This window comes from Adiantum capillus-veneris, chromosome 2 (assembly GCF_014529385.1).
Source record: "Adiantum capillus-veneris isolate H3 chromosome 2, ASM1452938v2, whole genome shotgun sequence".
NCBI classification, from domain to species: domain Eukaryota; kingdom Viridiplantae; phylum Streptophyta; class Polypodiopsida; order Polypodiales; family Pteridaceae; genus Adiantum; species Adiantum capillus-veneris.
In genome coordinates this window covers 136,001,219-136,022,018 of record NC_140932.1, presented here as the reverse complement: position 1 = coordinate 136,022,018, position 20,800 = coordinate 136,001,219, and the positions used below count along the sequence as shown (strand labels likewise).

The 20,800-nt window shown below is 45.9% G+C and overlaps 2 protein-coding genes across 2 annotated transcripts in view; both read left to right on the top strand.

Annotated features, from left to right (window-relative positions):
- The window catches only part of LOC147463700 (2-oxoglutarate (2OG) and Fe(II)-dependent oxygenase superfamily protein), a 119,771-nt gene that overhangs the window by 8,611 nt on the left and 90,360 nt on the right, over positions 1-20,800 (top strand). The gene's annotated exons all lie outside the window — the stretch shown is intronic.
- Positions 3,121-3,927, top strand: LOC147463702 (uncharacterized). The gene has a single exon (XM_086529441.1). It carries the CDS (start codon positions 3,126-3,128, stop codon positions 3,861-3,863), a length of 738 nt encoding a protein of 245 aa, XP_086385567.1. The 5' UTR covers positions 3,121-3,125; the 3' UTR covers positions 3,864-3,927.

Sequence of the window (20,800 nt, the reverse complement as noted above, 5' to 3'; positions counted from 1 at the left end):
CCACTAGTGGTTGAAGCACTCACCAGATCTATCTCCATACACCTCATGTGGGAACTTCCTAGAGACAGATACCCCGCCTTGCACTTGAGTCCTCTCGACAATTAGCCATGTAGGGAGATAAAGCATGTTGGTATGGGGAGATGACATCATGGTTTTAGGGGCATGGGTTCAGCATAGACAGATTGCCCCCCTTCCAGTACTCACTGAGAGGGTGCACCCTCTCTGACTCTTACACAGTCCGAGATCACTAGGCTCATCCGCCAGGACCCAACTCAGCTTACGGAGGACGGTTTTGTGACGAGGCCCAGATACATGGACACCCACTTGTCTCATGGGATACGATGTGCTATTGGCCAGATACACACATCTTCACACCAGCTGCGGATCGAGACTGGGAGATACAGTGGAGTATCAGCAGAGGCCAAGACATGCCCCCTGTGTAACATGGAGCCTGAGATAGAGCTACATTACACATGCCACTGCCTTGTCTTCTACGAGATACGAGGCCGCTTCCACTGCTTGTTCAGAGAGGGCTTCGGAACACTCTCCAAAGCCATGAGGTACGAGGATCGGAGATGCCTGGGTTTGTTTTTGCTCGAGTTGCTAGACAGAAAGACAACCTGGTGAGAGGAGAGGCTATCCAGTCTCAGAGACACATCACAGACTTCTTTAGAGCAAACACTAGACACCCGGAGGAGCTACCACCACATCAGAGCTTGTGGCCTCACACCTGATGCACACTGATCGACCGAGCGACTGAGCTGGGGAGATCCACACGCACACGACTGCGGAGGACTACACAACATTGACGGAGGCTACATCAGAGGATTCAGATCACTTTGGCCCGGCATGCACGACCCCTAATCAGACTGCTGGCCATGGAGGAGATTGATAAGATCCGTGAGCGACCGATGCTGGATCTCTTGTGATTTCGCTATCCTAGCTAGCTGCTTAGTTCACGCCTACTAGTTTTAGGATTCCATAGTATTTTTCATTTTGTCATTTTGTTACTCTGACTTTGTATCAGATCCACCACATTGTAACGTTCTGGTCTCATAGGTCACTTTGGCCTTTTGAAGACGTTAATATAACATTTAATTTCATTTCTCTCTCTCTCTCTCTCTCTCTCTCTCTCTCTCTCTCTCTCTCTCTCTCTCGGATGATTAGGGCCAAGGCCTCAGTACCACATGACATTGTTAGGGCGGAGCTCGTTGCTCCTTGATTGGTAGTGGAGGCACTCACTCGATCAGTTTCATTTATGCATAGCACTTGGGCTCTCTCTAGAGACAGATATGCTCGATTAGCACTAGAATCTTCGCGACAGCTGGCATTGCAGGGAGATAGATCATGTTGGTATGCAGAGATGGCATCTTGGTTTCAATTACATGGCTTTAGTATGGATCGGCCACCCCCATTTCAGTACTCTCTGGATGCACCCTCCATCTCCCTCACTAGGGCAGGGATTACTAGGCTCATCAGACAGGACTTGATTCAGCTGGATGCGAAGAGGACATGGATACAACCTACACATGAGCTAGGTACGAAGATGACTTTCTATAGAGAGCATCTTCTCCAACTCACGGAGGATGGTTTTATGATCAGACCAGGATACATGGACACTTATTCCATGGGATTCGATGTGCTATTGGTCAGATACGCACATCCTCACATCAGCTAGAGATCGAGACAGACAGATTTAGAGGAGTACTCGTTGAGTCCAGGATTTGTCAGGTGTGCCAGATAGAGCGAGAGACAGAGCTACATTACATATGTCACTGCCCAGTATACTATGAGATACGAGGCCACTTTCACTGTCTATTCAGAGAGGGTTTTGGGCCACTTTCTAGAGTCATGAGATACCAGGGATCAGAGATGCCTCGGATTATACTTGCTGGAGATTCACAAACATAGAGAGGACCTCTTGAAGAGGGGCACAATGAGAGAGATCCAACAACAGCGGAAGATTACAGATTTCTTTCAGTCACAGACAGAGGAGTCCGAGCAGCCCCAACAGCATAACAACACCAGAGGCATACTGCTTGATCGGGCGATAGAGTTGGGGCGGTCCCGTCGCCCACGAATGAGGAGGCCCTCTCGACATCAACGCAGACTGCGACAGAGGATCCACACCATACTGGCGCGACATAGGAGCCGTCTCGATAGAGTGCCTACCTTGGAGGACATTGAATCTCTATAGCCTTTTGGATATTGATGTATATGCATATGATGCCTCGACTGTAAGAGAGCTCCATTGTATCAGCTCACCCCTTTGTATTCCACTTGTATCAGCTTTCACCCCACCCCTACCCACTATTTTCTTTTCAGCTCTTTGTACTTTTTGTACCCAGACCTGGTATTAGATTCACCACATGTAACCTTTTGGTCTCATAGGTCATTTTGGCCTTTTGAGGACGTTAATATTACATCTCTCTCTCTCTCTCTCTCTCTCTCTCTCTCTCTCTCTCTCTCTCTCTCTCTCCACATCCAGAGTGCAAATGAGGATGGATTCTAGTAGTAGTAGTATTCTTGTTCTAGTCTTTTTCTACCCAGACATGGTACCAGATTCACAATTTTGTAACAGTTTGGTCTCATAGGTCATTTTGGCCTTTTGAAGACGTTAATATAACATTTCGTTTTCATTTCTCTCTCTCTCTCTCTCTCTCTCTCTCTCTCTCTCTCTCTCTCTCTCTCCCCTTGTGGCACACCTGCCCGCTGCCCACCTGCTCACGCTTCATCCCTGTTGCTGCTGCTTGCCCACTGTTCCCAGCACCTGCTGGCTGCTTGCCCTCTGCGCCCGTGTTGAACAGTTCAGCCCTGTGCTGTGCGCCCCCTCCCCCCCCCCCCCCGCCCCCCCCCCCCTTCCCCCTTCCTCCTTAATAGGCTGTTGAGCCCCTCCTTTATTCACTGAACCACTTCTCAGAATCAGCAATGGTGCCTCTCTCTCTCTCTCTCTCTCTCTCTCTCTCTCTCTCTCTCCGTGTTCTGGAAGAGGTCCCTGATCTTGCAATGAGCAAATCCAAAGGTTTTCTTTGGACTTTGCAATTTCCTGGTCTCACTGTCTCACAACCTAGCAGGGGTTCTTGCGTTGAGCTCTCCTCGGATCTGTTGACCTCCCAAGCATAGGGATGACTACCCCAAAGGCCCCTTCCAGAACACGGCCGAGTTTTGCAGCTGTGGTAGCAGCCCCTAGCAAACTCGATCGAATTACTAAGCTTCAAGCAGCTCTCGATCGAGTCTTGGAAGAGAACCTCGAGCTCAAATTTCGCCTCAGCAAGCTAGAAGAACGCTTCAATTCTATGGTTGACCTCACCACCGACAAGGTAAAGGAAGTTGAGGCAAAGGTTAGCCAAGCACATTCAACAACCATCGCCGAAGTACAGACTTGTGTAACAAAGGAGCTCTGTGAACGAAGACTTCGAGAAGAGAATGCCCTCAAGGTACACATCGGTGGACTCCCCTCGCCGTGGTGCACAGTTGAGGATAGTCTTGAAGAAGCAATTACGAAACTCAACAACATTTTTGAGCTAGTCAACATTAAGCCAGAGATGGTCGCTTGGATCAATGATACACATCGACATGTGCGCCCTGAGCATTGTGTCCCTACTTTCAAGGATAAAGAGGAGCGGGTGAAGCTTCTACGTCAATCCCATCTGCTCAAAGGAACAAAGCTTTGGATTACTGAGGAGCTGACCACAAATCAACTCAAAATAAAAAAGGACGAGCTCAAGAAGATGTCTGAAACCCGCAAGCAAGGCAAATGGGCAGTCTATCGAGGCGGTAAAACTATCATCCAGGAGTTTCGAACTTCAAAAGGGGCTCTCCCCTCAACTAAAGGGGCTCTCCCCTCAACTGCTCCCCCTTAGATTTTGTTCCCTCTTTCTTTTTCCTCTTGATGGACCCTCAGTCCTTAACTGATATGTATCTCATGTCATCACGTATAAGCATGCGGTTGTAAAGTTCTGTTTGGTCCCATGGGTCATATTTGAGCTCCGTGGACGATAATACAATCTCTCTCTCTCTCTCTCTCTCTCTCTCTCTGCCTGCTGCCCTGCTGCCCACTTGCTCACACTCCATCCCTGTTGCTGCCTGCCCACTGTTCCCAGCACCTGTTGCCTGCGCCCTCTGCACCCGTGTTGCCTAGTTCAGCCCTGTGCTGTGCCCCCCGGCTCGCCCCCCCCCTTCCCTATAATAGGCTATGGCAATGGGTTGTTGAGCCCCTTCTTTATTCACTGAACAACTTCTCAGAATCAGCAATGGAGACCAAGAGCAGCTCACCAATATGCAAGTCTGTCCCGACAGTAACGAAGGCAACATTATGGTCACAAACAAACGGATAACGTACATGGAAAAAGAGATGAAGGAATGGAAAACAGAAACGGGAGGATGGTGGAAGGAGAAGGCCAGCCCTATCCAAATGTTTTTCAATGAAGCCAAGCAAAAGGAGAAAGAGGACCTTCATGCAGAAATCCAAGCATTTAAGGCGGACTCACAAGCACTTAAAGAGGAGGTTTCAGCCCTCAAGTGAGAGCTTGCTGAAACTAGAGCAAGTAGTGGACTTGAAGAAGGAGAAATCCAACCCTGGATGATAGAGGAACGCAAAGTTGTTAAGGAACAAGTACGGAAGATCAAGGAGGACTAGAAGCAAAATGAGGCAAAGACGTCCTCGTGGGTGGATGTGATCACGAAGACACAAAAGAAGGTGGATGAGGCCGAGAAATGGATAGAAGTCGCCAAGCAAGGGAAAGGGAAAGAAACAACAACCATTTCCACTCCCACAATCATCAACATGACCAGAGAAGAAGAGCAAAGGAGGAAGACAAAAGCTTTACATGTACGAGTAACCGTTCTAAAAGACCATGATAATGTGGAGGGGGAAGTGAAGGAACGTCTCTCCATGATGGGAAGCGAGGCTACTCACACAAAGGCATGGAGAGCGGGGAAGAGGAGAGAAGGAAATGGGGATACTTTAAAGGAGAGAGCGTTGATCATTCGCTTCCCCTCCATGGAAGTGAAGAAGGATTTCTTGAAGAGGCATCCCACACTAAAGAAAACGGAGATATCTCTTGGAGACGACCTCACTCTTTCACAGCTTGTCCATATGAAAGAAGTTATGTCCGAGATAAGGACAGCTCGAGAGAAAGGAAAAGTGGCCTTTTACAGAGATGGAAGAGTGGCTATTATGAAGAGGCGCTCCGCATGACGGCGGGAGATCTATGGGACCACACTCAAAGTTTCTACTTGGAATTGTAATGGATCTCTACGCCTTGATGTAGGTGCCTTTGAGGATAGGTTTATTGGGAGGGACGTCATCTTCTACTCTGAGACACATGAGACCCTTGGGCGGTCCATGCCACATGTTAGCGGATACAGATGGGAGACATCTTGTAGAAGGAGACTTGATCAGAGCATAGAGGATGGGGCTCAGGAGGAGTGGCAGTTTGATTTAGGGAGGATTTGCAACCATTGATACATATTGAAGTCGCGGAGCGGAGCGTAGATCGACTCACACACACACACACACACACACACACACACACACACACACACACACACACACAGAGATACACAGATACACAGAGAGCTTACACAGTACGCAGAGAAATCGTTTGAAGGGTTATCTCCCAAAACCTTATTATCCACAAAAGTATAAGTGAGTATATACAAAGAGTTAGTGATAAGTGAGTTAGGCGGGCGGGCGGCCATATCCGTGTAAGAGGCCACTTGGGCTTCAATCCCAACAACCTCCCACTTAAAGTCCAATGTGGCACTTTAAGTAACTGTAAATCTATGAACATAAATGTACAAAGATTTACATGGTTGCCATCTATCCAATGCCCAATAACTCACGACAATGCACAAAGCCCTCTCCTGGAAGTCCCTTTGTGAGTAGATCAACAGGATTGTCCTTGGTGTGGATCTTCAGCAGTTGTATGTGCTTGTCTTCAAGTACTTCCCTAATGAAGTGATATTTCACATCAATATGCTTAGTCTTCGAATGGAACATTGGATTCTTTGCCAATTGTATAGCACTTTGACTATCACAATATAACTCTGGCATATCTACTTTGATTCCCAAGTCTGCTACCAATCTACCAAGCCAAATAGCTTCTTTGCATGCCTCATTTGTTGCAACATACTCAACTTCTGTAGTAGATTGCGTAATACAATCTTGTAATCGAGATTGCCATGATATGGCACCTCCAGCCAATGTAAAGACATAGCCTGATGTAGATCTCCTCTTATCCAAGTCTCCTGCATAATCTGAGTCAGTGTATCCTCTGACACTCAAATCATGACTACCATAGCATATGCGCATACTCTTTGTATGCTTTAAGTATCTTTCACTGCCTCCCAATGTTTCTTGCCGGGATTTGACATATATTTGCTAACCACTCCCACTGCAAATGCAATATCTGGACGTGTAGCAATCATTGCATACATCAAACTACCTGAAACCGGCCTGTTCAATCCAAAAAGGGCGGTAGACTTTACTTTAAACCTTGATTTAGCTTTCACCCATTATAAGTCGTCTATTTTACCTGCGCTATAGTGACACAAGAGAGGGGAATGGGATACAGATGCTAGAATGCACCTGTATGAGAAGACCGACACCAGATTGGCCCCTAACTTAGGCGCCCCTTTCGGTATTTCTTTATTCTTTAAAAGAGGGAATAAATGCTGTGGATCCCTACAAGCTGCCCCGCACAAACTTGGCTGAATTTCAACTATTCCGGCCTGATTCGGCAGCATAACTGTACTAGGACCCTTCATAGTCAGTATTCCCACGCATTGACTGACTTTCCCGACGCATACGGGCACTTTGCAAAACCTGGCGAGAATCTGCAGCACGCTGAATTCTCTGTTTTCAGCCCCGAAAATGCGCCAGATCACCTGTACAGCGGTCCCCTTGTGTCCCCGAACCTCTTGGGGGTATTAGGGTCCGTTTAGGGCCAAAACCCTAAACCTGCAAAAATACACAGCAGGCTGTAATTTACTGTTTTGGGCTCCGTTTCGCATGCCGGTCGCATCCGTAGCAAGTCCTCGAGCTCCCGCACCTGTAGGGCTACTTGCCCTTTGAATCGGACGAGATTTCTGGCGTGAAACCTCTCCGAATTCACCTGTACCTGCGGGGGAATTAGCCGCTAGCTAATCCAGTACCTGTGCAAGAGGCTCTTGCCTCGGCAATCGCGCATGAAGCCACACAACTGTACATTGGTCAAATGAAGAGCCCACTAGAGGGGCATAACATACTGCCAAAGGGGAGAGAGAGGGCAGTGCGTAGCGTGCAGGGCATCACTCCTGGCACCGCACTGTGCATAAGAGGGAAAGCAAGCACTCCATAGCTCTTAACCTGTGACAAAAACTGAAAATGAGGCTCTTCCACTCCTAAATTGAGCGCCACTTCTTGTTGCATGAGGCAAGTGCACCAGAATGTGCCACTTGGCACATTTACAAGCATTTTCCCGTTTCGGGGTTGCCGCCTAAAAATATCCCAACCGGTTGCCCAGTTGACTTCATGGCAGAGTAAGAAAATGTTCCCCTTGTCATTCCGGAGGTAATGACGCCAACACATTTTCAGGTCCCAAAATAGCAGTTCCCTAAATTTTAGGAGATGCTGCCATTGTATCTTTCTAGGTCATCCGACCCTCTTTGTACACTGCAGCCACATCCAGAACTGAAATGTAGCCTCTGTAGCAAAGGATTCCACTTTGGCTAGTCAATGACCCCACTTGGCTAACCATAGTCCTTGTCCAACCTTAGTGCTGTCTTGCCCTCAGGCCTGGACTCCCTCTGGACAGTTCCACACTAGCTATGCAATGCAGGGCAGTTAGATTTCCCGAGGGGTGTTTCCAAAAAGTGAAAGTAAATAAATAATAAGAAAGAAATCAACAAAAAGGATAGATAGTAGTCACGCGCTAGTGACATACCCCCCTCTTGAAATCTCAAACGTCCTCGTTTGCATCTATGTCGTTCATGCTCATAGTCAACACTGATGTATTCAACACCTGTCGACACATGTACGACACATACATGCTCATTGTCAACCCTGGTGTATTCAACACCTCGTCGACTCATGTATTGCCTGCGTGTGAACCCTGTCCCAATGACATAGTGGTAGCTTCGCACTCTGCCATTGCTTTGAGTCACTAACCTTCCAAAAACAAAATGTTAGCTGCACATTTTGCCACTGTCTTATAGTACACGTTGGATCCCGTAACACTTTCGAGCATACCCAAACCGACAGTTTAAGAATGCAGTTACACATGTACTCTTTAATAGAAGCAATTACTGTATCCTTGACAAACTGACAAGAAATACTCACTTCTATAGCACTAACCAAACTTTTGGACATTCCATAAGAGCAATTGCCAAACTGACAATCTGTACAGCTCTAACATTCATGTAACAGGTATTTCATTTGAGCTCACTTTAAATACCATGTACATCATTTGTTTCAGAAGCCATTGTCACACTGACAATCCATTTAGCTTTGAAACTCATGGGGTCAAGGTAGGTTGCAAATCGAAGGCTTCCAGGTAAAGTGATAACACAGTTGGTGACTCTGCAAGTTCACCTTCTTCCATCCACTTATCATCCATTGGTGGATAGTTTCTGAACTTTACCAAGTAACGCCTAGCAACCTTGCCTTTCACTTTCCTTTCTTTGTGAGCCAAAATCTGTTCGGGGACCAAGATCTCGTCAAGTTCCTCGAATTCCGGTTGATCTTCAGCTGGCATATCTTCTGGCACATCACCCACATAGGGTCTGAGAAGACTCACATGAAACGCATTGTGAATCTTCCAATTGTCAGGCAATTTCAGCCTATATGCAACATCACTGATTATGTCGCACACTTGAAAAGGCCCATAGTAACGCATGCTGAGCTTTGGAAACAGTCTTTCCTTGCCCTTCATCTTCTTTAACCTTGCCTTTTCAAAGCGTAAAAGCACCCAATCACCAAGTGAATATACCACTTCACGACGGTGACGATCAACTGCTTTCTTTTGCTTTGCCTGAGTCCTTTCTGAGGCCACTTTGACCTTCTTGTACATTTCATCCATGTCCTGAACATACTTATCTGCTTCAAATATCTTGTCCTTTGTATGCAGTATGGGAGGAACTTTCTTGCCACCTTCAACTATCTCAAAAGGTGACTTGCCAGTTGATGAATACACTGTATTATTGTATGCATACTCCACCAATGGCAAACACTGCTCCCACTTTCCTTTATGCTCTGACACATAGCACTTCAGCAGATCTAGGACAGTAGAATTTGCCTCTTCTGACTGCCCATCTGTTGAGGATGAAATGACGAAGAGAATTTGAGCGTTGTGCCCATATTCTCAAACAAGCCTCTCCAGAACAAACTTGTCATGCGTGGATCACGGTCGCTAACAATCGACTGTGGCATGCCATGATACTTGAAAATATTGCTCATAAACAAGCGTGCCATCTGATCTGGCTTTATCTTCTTCCTGACAGGAATAAAATGAGCCTGTTTGCTGAATCTGCAAATAATGGTCCAAATACCATCGTTTCCTGTCTGCGTTCTCGGAAGATCAAAGATAAAATCCATAGCAATACTTTCCCATGGTTTATCTGGAATAGGTAGTGGTTGCAATAACCCTGGTGCCTTTTGCCTGTCAAACTTGACCTTTTGGCATATTAGGCATTCTCGCACAAAGGCATCCACATCCCTTCTCAATGTAGGCCAATAGAAGAATGTCTCAACCGCTTTAACTCTAGCATCGATACCACGATGCCCTGCATACGGTGGGGCATGACTCTCTTCCATAACTTTGCGTCGCAATGGCTTTGTGACACACAATCTGCCATGCATCATCATGAACCCGTCTTTAAGAAGATAGTGTTCATGACGTTGTCCATCCATTAGTTGCTCGAAGACCCTTGCAAAATCTTCATCATTTGCATACTGTTCTCTCATATCATCAAGTTCATGATGATAAGGAATCGACACAGCTGAAATTTGTGGCTTCCTTGACAAGGCATCAGCCACAACGTTCTTCTTGCCTTCCACATGCACAATCTCAAAATGGAACATGGACAAGATATTTGCCCATCGCATATGCTTCTCAGATAACTTTGTCTGTGTCAAGAAGTATCGCAAGGTCTGATGGTCCGTTTGGACAACAAAGTTTGCACCTAGCAGGTAGTGTTTCCAACTTAAGAGCGCATGAATCACAGCCAGTAACTCTTTCTCATAGACCTGCATGGTCATCTCTGGCCCTTGTAAAATTCTGCTCTCATAGGCTACTACCCTGCCATCTTGCATTAGCACTGCACCAATGCTACTACCGCAGGCATCACACTGGACCACAAATGACTTCCTAAGATCTGGCAACACAATGACTGGATCTGAAGTCATCTTTTCCTTTAAGAGATTAAAAGCTGAAATCTCTTTTTGTGTCCATCTAAAGGTGACTGCCTTCTTTTGAAGAGCATGTAAAGGTGAAGCAATCTCAGCGGAATTTCGGATAAACCTTCTGTAATAGGAGCATAGTCCCAAAAAGCTTCGGACATCATGCACCGTCTTCAAATTTGGCCATGACTTGATCGCTTCAACTTTTGCAGGATCCATTCTGACACCATCCTTTGAGACAATGTGTCCCAGAAAGTGAATCTCTTCAAGAAAAAACTCACTTTTCTTTGCATTGATGAGCAACCTATGACTGCGTAGCTCTTTGAACACAATGGCCAAGTGATGCCTATGCTCCTCTTCATTCTTTGAGTAGACTATCATGTCATCAAAGAATGTACCAACAAACTGCTGGTGTGGACGGAAAATTCTGTCCATCATCCTATTGAACGTAGCAGGAGCATTTGTGAGACCAAAGGGCATCACTAAAAATTCGTAAAGGCCAAACGTCGTTCTAAAAGCAGTCTTGTGCACATCCTCTGATCTAATGCGGATCTGATGGTACCCACTCTTTAGATCTATCCTGCTAAACATAGCTGCTCCTTCTAATTTGTCCATAATATCATCAATTCTAGGTATAGGGAACCTATTCTTGATGGTATTCTTGTTCAGTGCACGGTAGTCGATGCACATACGCCATGAGCCATCCTTTTTCTGCACCAACAACACTGGAGAACAGAATGGAGATGAACTGGGCTGAATCAGCCCCTTTTCTAACAACTCCTGTACTTGGCCCATTATCTCTTTCTGCTGAGCCGCACTAACCTTGTACGGAGGCTTATTTGGCGGGCTACTGCCTGGCACCAAATCTATCGCATGGTCCTTGGGTCTCTCTGGCGGTAATTGAGAATGAATCGGAGAAACAGTCACTATACTGTTGTAAAAACATTGACCTTTCTTTATCTAGCACAGATAAATTTGATTCATCACAATCTGACACTTCACGTGCAAAAACCAAGTACGTAGAAAGATGCTTTTTCATTACAGAAGTAATAGCAGAAGCTGATACAGTAGGAATAGACTCCCCTTTAAGCTTTACATCCAGAATGTGAGTCTTTCCCCTGCTCTATACAGTGATCTTTTTGTTGTAGGCATCCATGATTCCCTGTACACGAAACAACCAAGGAATACCTAACAACACATCACATCCGTCCAGTGGCATGATGTAAAATTCTTCAGCATCTACATAGGACTGGATATGTAGACGCAACTTTCCAATGATGGGTGTCACAGCCTCTGTATGGCCAGGACATGCCAAACCTGCCTCTGCTGTATACCCCATCTCTTCAAGTCTGATTCCCAACTTTGAAGCCAATTCTGGGGAAATAAAGTTGGCTTTGGCACCTGGATCAAAGAAGATAAGCATTGTTTGATCCCTGACCTTTCCCCATGCTCTGCAAAGCTCACTTGCATCTGAATTTGGCTTGTCGCCCACCATATCTGGCACTAGACCAGCCATGGGCTTCTTTCCTTTCCTGTCCTCCTTGTCTTCAGAATCAGCTGGCCTTTTCTTTGTAGGACAATTGTAAGCAATGTGGCCAGGCTGCTCACAAATAAAGCATTTGTTCTCTGTCCTCAGGACCTTCTTTTGCTCTTCTAACTTGCGAGGAAAACGTCTTTTCCATTTCTTTGCTGGTCCTTTTTCTGATTCAGCCGTAGCTTTATCTTTCCCTGCGTTGGTTGACTCCTGAGTCCCTTTAGGAGCCTCATTGGGAACGTGCTTCTTGGCTGAATTTTTCTTGCCTGATCCTGCCTTGACGCCAGTGTTAAATTCACAATCTTCTCCCTTGAGCAAACCATTGCCAGTGTTTGCTACCTCGATGAGCTGCGTCAAAGTAGTGACTTTGGTCTTCGTACAATACTTTCTCAATCCTTTAGGTAGGCCACAACAGTATTTTTCAATCTGTTCTGTGAATGGCACAAACCTATAGGAGGTTACTGGAAGTAGAGCTTTCCAAAACTTCCGATTGTAATCATCCAGATTCTTGCAAGTAGCAGCATTTAGCTGGTGCCATTCTGTCATGACATCTGCTTCAAAGTCATCAGATAACCATGCTGCTGCAAAAATCTGCTTAAAGTAAATCCATGTGGACGGAGCTTGCCCTTGAAGCAATAAAGTTGTCCACCATTGTCCTGCATTCCCTGTCAAGAAAGTGGCTGCCTTGCGGACCTTTGAAGCCTCTGTAAAGTTTCCCCCTGCATAGGCCTTGTCAAACTGCTGGAGGAATGAGAGAGCCTTCTTCCTGTCATCAAACCCTGTAAAGGTCGTGAATGTCACATCTTTGCCACCTTCTTTGTACGGAGTTGCCCTCTCCAGCGGTGTTAAATTGTCATATGGAAGTGACTGAAACATGGGAACACTATTAGGGTTCATCTGTGTTCCTTGGCCGCTATTAACTTGACCTGGAAATGCCATATTTGGCTGCTGATTTGTAATTCCAGCCATACCAAAATTTGCTTGTGGCATCCAAAATTGGCCCTGAGTGCTCTGAAACCCTGGTTGCATACCCATGACACTGTACATGGGGTTAGGCATCATCGTTTGAGCACCCCCAAACACTGTTCCTGGCGTGTAAAACTGATTTTCAGGTGCATGACCAGCCATGCTCTGGAATACCGATCCACCTCCAAAATAGCCAGGGTGTACTGAAGGTGGTGGGAAGACCTATTGCATAGCCTGTAAGTTGCTTCCCTGCCCATTAGAACCAGCTATAGGCTGCTGAAAGGTGGCGGGCTGAACTGGTACAGCTTGAAATTCTGGCATCTCAGCCACCTGTTCTTGCACCTTAGGCATAGGTTGTGGAGACTGCATGTTCTCCGTCAAATGTACAGGTGTTTCCATTGACTGTGCGGTATGAATCACCTGTGCTCGAGCCTTAACAGGCTTTTGAATATGATCCAGTGACCCAACTTGCTGAGACGGAACAGGAGGTTGCAGAAAGGCTAAAAACCTCGGGTTCTGCATTACTTGTGTGAACATAGCCACAGCAGTAGCCAACTGGGTCCTGAATATATCGTCATCTGTCTGTGGTGGTCTTGAGGACTCACCCACTTCATGTGTCCGTTGACCCTGTGCAGAGGAAACCTCTTCAGTCACATCATCTGGTTTGTCAGCCATAATTGCAATTCCCTGTGTCTGGTCTATGATCCCCTGTGTCTTCAAGCCCAAAATTGACCAAGGCTCAACCAGACCACCCGGGTTCAAATCCCGGCAATGGAACCATGAAACCGGCCTGTTCAATCCAAAAAAGGCGGTAGACTTTACTTTAAACCTTGATTTAGCTTTCACCCATTATAAGTCGTCTATTTTACCTGCGCTATAGTGACACAAGAGAGGGGAATGGGATACAGATGCTAGAATGCACCTGTATAAGAAGACCGACACCAGATTGGCCCCTAACTTAGGCGCCCCTTTCGGTATTTCTTTATTCTTTAAAAGAGGGAATAAATGCTGTGGATCCCTACAAGCTGCCCTGCACAAACTTGGCTGAATTTCAACTACTCCGGCCTGATTCGGTAGCATAACTGTACTAGGACCCTTCACAGTCAGTATTCCCACGCATTGACTGACTTTCCCGACGCATACGGGCACTTTGCAAAACCTGGCGAGAATCTGCAGCACGCTGAATTCTCTGTTTTCAGCCCCGAAAATGCGCCAGATCACCTGTACAGCGGTCCCCTTGCGTCCCCGAACCTCCTAGGGGTATTAGGGTCCGTTTAGGGCCAAAACCCTAAACCTGCAAAAATACACAGCAGGCTGTAATTTACTGTTTTGGGCTCCGTTTCGCATGCCGGTCGCATCCGTAGCAAGTCCTCGAGCTCCCGCACCTGTAGGGCTACTTGCCCTTTGAATCGGACGAGATTTCTGGTGTGAAACCTCTCCGAATTCACCTGTACCTGCGGGGGAATTAGCCGCTAGCTAATCCAGTACCTGTGCAAGAGGCTCTTGCCTCGGCAATCGCGCATGAACCCACACAACTGTACATTGGTCAAATGAAGAGCCCACTAGAGGGGCATAACATACTGCCAAAGGGGAGAGAGAGGGCAGTGCGTAGCGTGCAGGGCATCACTCCTGGCACCGCACTGTGCATAAGAGGGAAAGCAAGCACTCCATAGCTCTTAACCTGTGACAAAAACTGAAAATGAGGCTCTCCCACTCCTAAATTGAGCGCCACTTCTTGTTGCATGAGGCAAGTGCACCAGAATGTGCCACTTGGCACATTTACAAGCATTTTCCCGTTTCGGGGTTGCCGCCTAAAAATATCCCAACCGGTTGGCCAGTTGACTTCACGGCAGAGTAAGAAAATGTTCCCCTTGTCATTCCGGAGGTAATGACGCCAACACATTTTCAGGTCCCAAAATAGCAGTTCCCTAAATTTTAGGAGATGCTGCCATTGTATCTTTCTAGGTCATCCGACCCTCTTTGTACACTGCGGCCACATCCAAAACTGAAATGTAGCCTCTGTAGCAAAGGATTCCACTTTGGCTAGTCAATGACCCCACTTGGCTAAGCATAGTCCTTGTCCAACCTTAGTGCTCTCTTGCCCTCAGGCCTGGACTCCCTCTGGACAGTTCCGCACTAGCTATGCAATGCAGGGCAGTTAGATTTCCCGAGGGGTGTTTCCAAAAAGTGAAAGTAAATAAATAATAAGAAAGAAATCAACAAAAAGGATAGATAGTAGTCACACGCTGGTGACACTACCCACTGCAGACGCATATGGAATCTTATCCATTTCAGCCTTTTCTTCCTCAGACATAGGACAATCTTGTTTGGTAAGTTTCACATATGGTGGCAATGGAACACTCAATGCCTTTCCCTTCTCCATATTGAAACGTTGCAAAACCTTGTCAATATACTCTGTTTGAGATAACCAAATCAACTTCTTTGATCTGTCTCTCTCAATGCGCATACCAAGTATATGACTTGTCTCACCCATGTCTTTCATGTGAAACGATTTTGCCATCTTTGACTTCAAAGCTGAAATTTCTTCCAAGTGTTTGCCAGCAATCAACATGTCATCCACATACAAAATAAGGATCAGCCAAGTGCCATCCTTAGCCTTCTTTGTATATAGACAGTGATCGAACTCACTATGTTTGTAGCCTTGAGAAAGCATAAACTTGTGGAACTTATGGTACCATGCCCTCGGTGATTGTTTTAAGCCATAAAGACTCTTGAACAACTGGCATACCAAATCTTCCTTGCCTTTCTCAACAAACCCTTCTGGTTGCTGCATGTAAATTTCCACATCTAAATCACGATGCAAGAACGTTGTCTTGACATCCATTTGGTGCAACACCAAATCCAATATGGCAACCAATGTAAGAAAGCATCTCAATGTAGTCATCTTGACCACTGGAGAGAAGACTTCATTAAAGTCAATGCCTTGTTCTTGCCTAAAGCCCTTGGCAACAAGCCTTGCTTTGTACTTTGGCTGACTATCATGAGCGGTGATCTTATACCTGTACACCCATTTACAAGGTAGAGCCTTTTTGCCCTGTGGTAATTTAACTAGCTTCCATGTCTGGTTCTTATGCAGAGCTGTCATCTCTGACTGCATGGCCAACTACCTTTTTTTCGAGTCAACCACTTGTAATGCTTCCTTGTAACAAGATGGTTCTCCGCAATCTGTGAGCATGACATAATTTAGAGATGGCACATAACGATCAGGTGGTTTGGAGACACGCTCAGAACGTCTCACCACTACTGATTCTGCCTCACTAGCCACTATAGGTTGTTCTTGAGCTTGACCATGCTGTCTTGATGTGCTAGCATTAGGTCCATCTTCCCTGAAGACAACTCTTCTGATCTCCTCTATCTTCTCTGGCTTAGTGTGAAACTTGGCTTCATTGAAATGCACATCATTGCTACAAATAACTTTTTTGGACTCAGGATCCTAAAGCCGGTAACCCATCTCGCCCGATTCTTCGTAGCCAAGAAATATACACTTCTTGCTCTTTGGTTCTAACTTATTCCTGAACTCCTTAGGAATATGGCTATAAGCTTCACAACCAAAGACTCTGAGATGCTTATACGAAGGTGCCTTGCCTGTCCATAGCATCTCGGCCACTTCACTCTTATCCAAAACCCTACTAGGAGACCTGTTGATCAAATGGATTGCCGTAGCCACTGCTTCCGTCCAAAATCCATCAGGGAATTCAGCATTTGACAACATGCTTCTGACCTTCTCTTGTATGGTCCTATTCATACGTTCTGCAACTCCATTTTGTGAAGGATTGTATGGTGCAGTAAGTTCCCGCTTTATCCCTTTTGCTTCACAAAAGTCTTGGAAAGCCTTGGAAACGTACTCTTTACCATTGTCTGTCCTTAAGCACTTCAGCTTCTGACCACTCTGATCCTCCACAAGTTGCAAGAATGTCTTAAAGACCTTGAGCACCTCATCCTTGTGCTTCAAGAAGTAAACCCATACTTTGCGAGAATAGTCATCTATGAATGTACAAAAGTACGCTGCTCCCTCTAGTGACAAACTAGGCATTGGTCCGCATAGATCACTGTGCACAAGAGCTAACCGTTCGTCCCTACGATTCCTCTTTGATCTGTGCGGTTCCTGTGTTTGCTTACCATAAACACAATGCTCACAAAACTGAGAAAGTATTTCCATTCCTCTTTTTGACATATGTCCCAGCCTACGATGCCACAGTGACATACTTGGCTGCTCAATCACATTAATTACATGGTTTTTAACCTCTGAAACATGTAAAGTGTACAGAGTTCTTGACTTGCTGCCATGTGCTACAATCATCGAAGCTTTGGAGATCTTCCAAGCGTTGTTCCAAAACTGTCACATAACCCGCATCATCCAACTTCCTTGTACTGATCAAGCTCTTTCGGATTGCTGGAACATGTCTGACATTCTTGAGCCATAAAAAAGAGCCATTCTGAAACTTCAACTGCATATCTCCCACTCCAAGTATGTTACAAACCTGCTCATTGCCAAGTCTGACATAATCTTTAGAAGCCACATATGATGTAAACCACTCTTTGTGCGGAGAAACATGTAAAGATGCCCTTGAGTCGATAATCCAATCACTCATAGCATGTCCATCCTTTGCAGTCAAGAAACAGAAACAAGATTGCTTGTGAGGAAGATGTCACCAGCTGCTATACCAGAATCACTGTCTGAACCAGATCCTGTAACATTCACTTCTTCAATCTTCATTGAACTCTTCTTTTCATCTTTCTCAAAACTCTTTGTTTTGCCTTTTTCTTGTTTCCACTTCATACAGTCTCTCTTCATGTGACCCTTCTTGTCACAATGGTAGCATTCTATGTCATCCTTTGACTTCGAGTCACGAGACTTACTTCGGTTTTGTGCCTTCTTACCCTTCTTCTCTTTAGACTGTCGTCTCCCTCGAACGACCAAAGCACTATTGCCTTTGCCTTTGTCAATGTTCTTCCTGTTCGCTTCCTCTGTGAGCGAGCTGCCTTCTACATTGGCACTTGTAAGACCTTCTGGCGCGACAGAATTACTCAACGCTGTGCGAAAAGTATCCCAACTGTCTGGGAAAGTGATTAAGAGAAACATAGCCTTCATTAAATTTGGAAAGACTATCTCTGAAAATTGTGTGAAATTCATTGAGATGATTTGACATGGTTGTCCCTTCCTTCATCTTCAAATCCACCAATTTTTTGAGCCAGTAAATCTGAGAAGTAGCACTTTGTTTCTCGTACATACCACATAGCTTTTGCCATATGCCATACGCTGTAGTCTCTTCTGCTACGTTGAAGTAAACATTTTCTGCCAGTGTCAGCATGATTGTGGAACAAGCTAACTCGTCAAGCTCTTCCCACTCATCTTCAGCCATACCTTCTGGTCTCTCCCCTTTGAACTTTAGTGGCTTCACTTGTTTTTTCTGTACGAAAACCTGCCAAATGTGCTTCTTCCAGAATGGAAAGTTTGTGCCATTCAGCTTCTTTATGTTGTAAAGAGTCTCTCTTTGAGAAGATGTCATATCTGCCAAACTGTTTACTTCTGGGAAAAATCCGGCAGAGTTTCTCCTGAAAACTAGCCTGTGTACACAATAAACAAGCTGTAAACAGCAAGCTGAACACCTCTCCTCAAGAACTGTCAGTATTTTGAAATTTTTTGACAAAGTCTCCCCTATAAACTAAGCTCTGGAAACCAAAAGATAGCTCAAAAACAACCATAAATAGCTGACCACTGACAAATCTAAGAATCTCTGTAATAGTGTATCCTGTAAGCATACACTGTCTCCTGTCTGGGGATCACAGAACCTGTATCTGTCTCAAGACTGAACCCTGAACAATGTCTCAACGGCCTGACGCATAAGATGCAATCCAATGTCTACACAAAGTCATACATCCTATGGGATAAAAGTCGCCGAAGAGGATGCGTGTAGAGGGGAACTCCAGCAACCTAATCCACCTCACACTGGGTAGCCCAGCCCCAAGTACTTGGCTTCAAAAAACCTCACACACGACCCTCACAGATGGCTTAGCAAACTGCCCAGAACTAGCATACATCCTACAATAGACCAATCACTGTCCTATGACCGTTGCGGCGGTCTGTCTGCTAGCGTGACTCCCAAGTAGCAGACCCACAATCACAGTACATCAATCTGCAATACATGCCAGTGGTGTCAAGCCGTCGTATGGCCACACCTCCCCTGGAACCTAGCAAGCACAAGAAGTAGCAATGCAGACTGCAATATATATATCTGATGATATATATGTGTACCTGGTCTATGGATGATGCTTTGAAGACTAATGAGTGATGTATGTCGATGCCGACCACCTCCTGCTTGCCAATCTACACAAGATGGGTTTCTTTGCGGCTGAAACCTATCTTCTGATGTAGTGCTCAGAACGAAATTCTGAGGGCATAAACAGCTTCGAAAGGGAAGTAAAACCCCAGGTCGCCAGTCGCTTGGTGGAAATACTCCCGGAACGCCGAGTGTGAATTTCCAAGCTCCGGATCTAGAATCTGCCTGAAAAGTGCGCGCGTGCGATTACGCAAAACCGCACTGCACCTCGCTCTGATACCAATTGAAGTCGCTGAGCGGAGCGTAGATCGACTCACCCACACACACAGAGAGATACACAGAGAGCTTACACAGTACACAGAGAAATCGTTTGAAGGGTTATCTCCCAAAACCTTATTATCCACAAAAGTATAAGTGAGTATATACAAAGAGTTAGTGATAAGTGAGTTAGGTGGGCGAGCGGCCATATCCGTGTAAGAGGCGACTTGGGCTTTAATCCCAACACATATAGCCTGCAAGGATGAGCAAGCTAGGTACATGTGGGTGAGACTGAGGGCAGAGACAAGAAAATCTCTACATTGCTATTTGTTATTTCCCTCTAAGTAAGTCAGTGTATACACCACCTTGAGGACAATCCCCCTTTTCTATTTTGGATGATGACATATGGGAGCTCTCCAAGGATGGTGACATTAGCATCCTGGGGGACTTCAATGCTAGGACTGCCCATCACTAGTCAGTATTCTACGATACTTCAGAGGAGATGCTGGGGGAGCTTGATGTTACAGAGATGGGCCTATTTAGACTATCACAGGATGAGGAGCACATTGAGTATGGATGATACTTGATAGATACGGGGACTGCGCATGGATTGGTCGTTTTGAATGGCTTACAGAGATTACCTGCGGCGGGAATTTTTACATGCTTTTCACACAGACATTAGGCCAGCACAGTGGATTATGTCATGGCTCAACCGAGCTTTATCTCTAGTATTCAGGACCTCACAGCCTGACCCAGACCTGTCGGTGTGACAATAGATCATGCCCTTATGACACTCACCATCTCCTTCTAGTTTAGTACAACACACATGCCACGGATAGCAGCCCCTACTCGATACACCTTCACCTGAGAGACGGACTCTGTCTACATAGATGGGATCTACAGATGCTTGTGTACTGAGGAGCCCGGGCGACCTTTGGAGGAGCTTACTTCTATATTGACTAGACATTGCAGGATGCAACAGCAAAGGCATACCCACACACCCAGCCTTAGCAAAGATGACGCTCTGAGAGCATGTCCCATAACAATTGGTATGATGAGGAGTGCCGCATGACGAGAGCCAGACTTCAAAGGGAGTTACTCTTGGGAGTCATCACCTGAGAGACGGACTCTGTCTACATAGATGGGATCTACAGATGCTTGTGTACTGAGGAGCCGGGGCGACCTTTGGAGGAGCTTACTTCTATATTGACTAGACATTGCAGGATGCAACAGCAAAGGCATACCCACACACCCAGCCTTAGCAAAGACGACGCTCTGAGAGCATGTCCCATAACAACTGGTATGATGAGGAGTGCCGCATGACGAGAGCCAGACTTCAAAGGGAGTTACTCTTGGGAG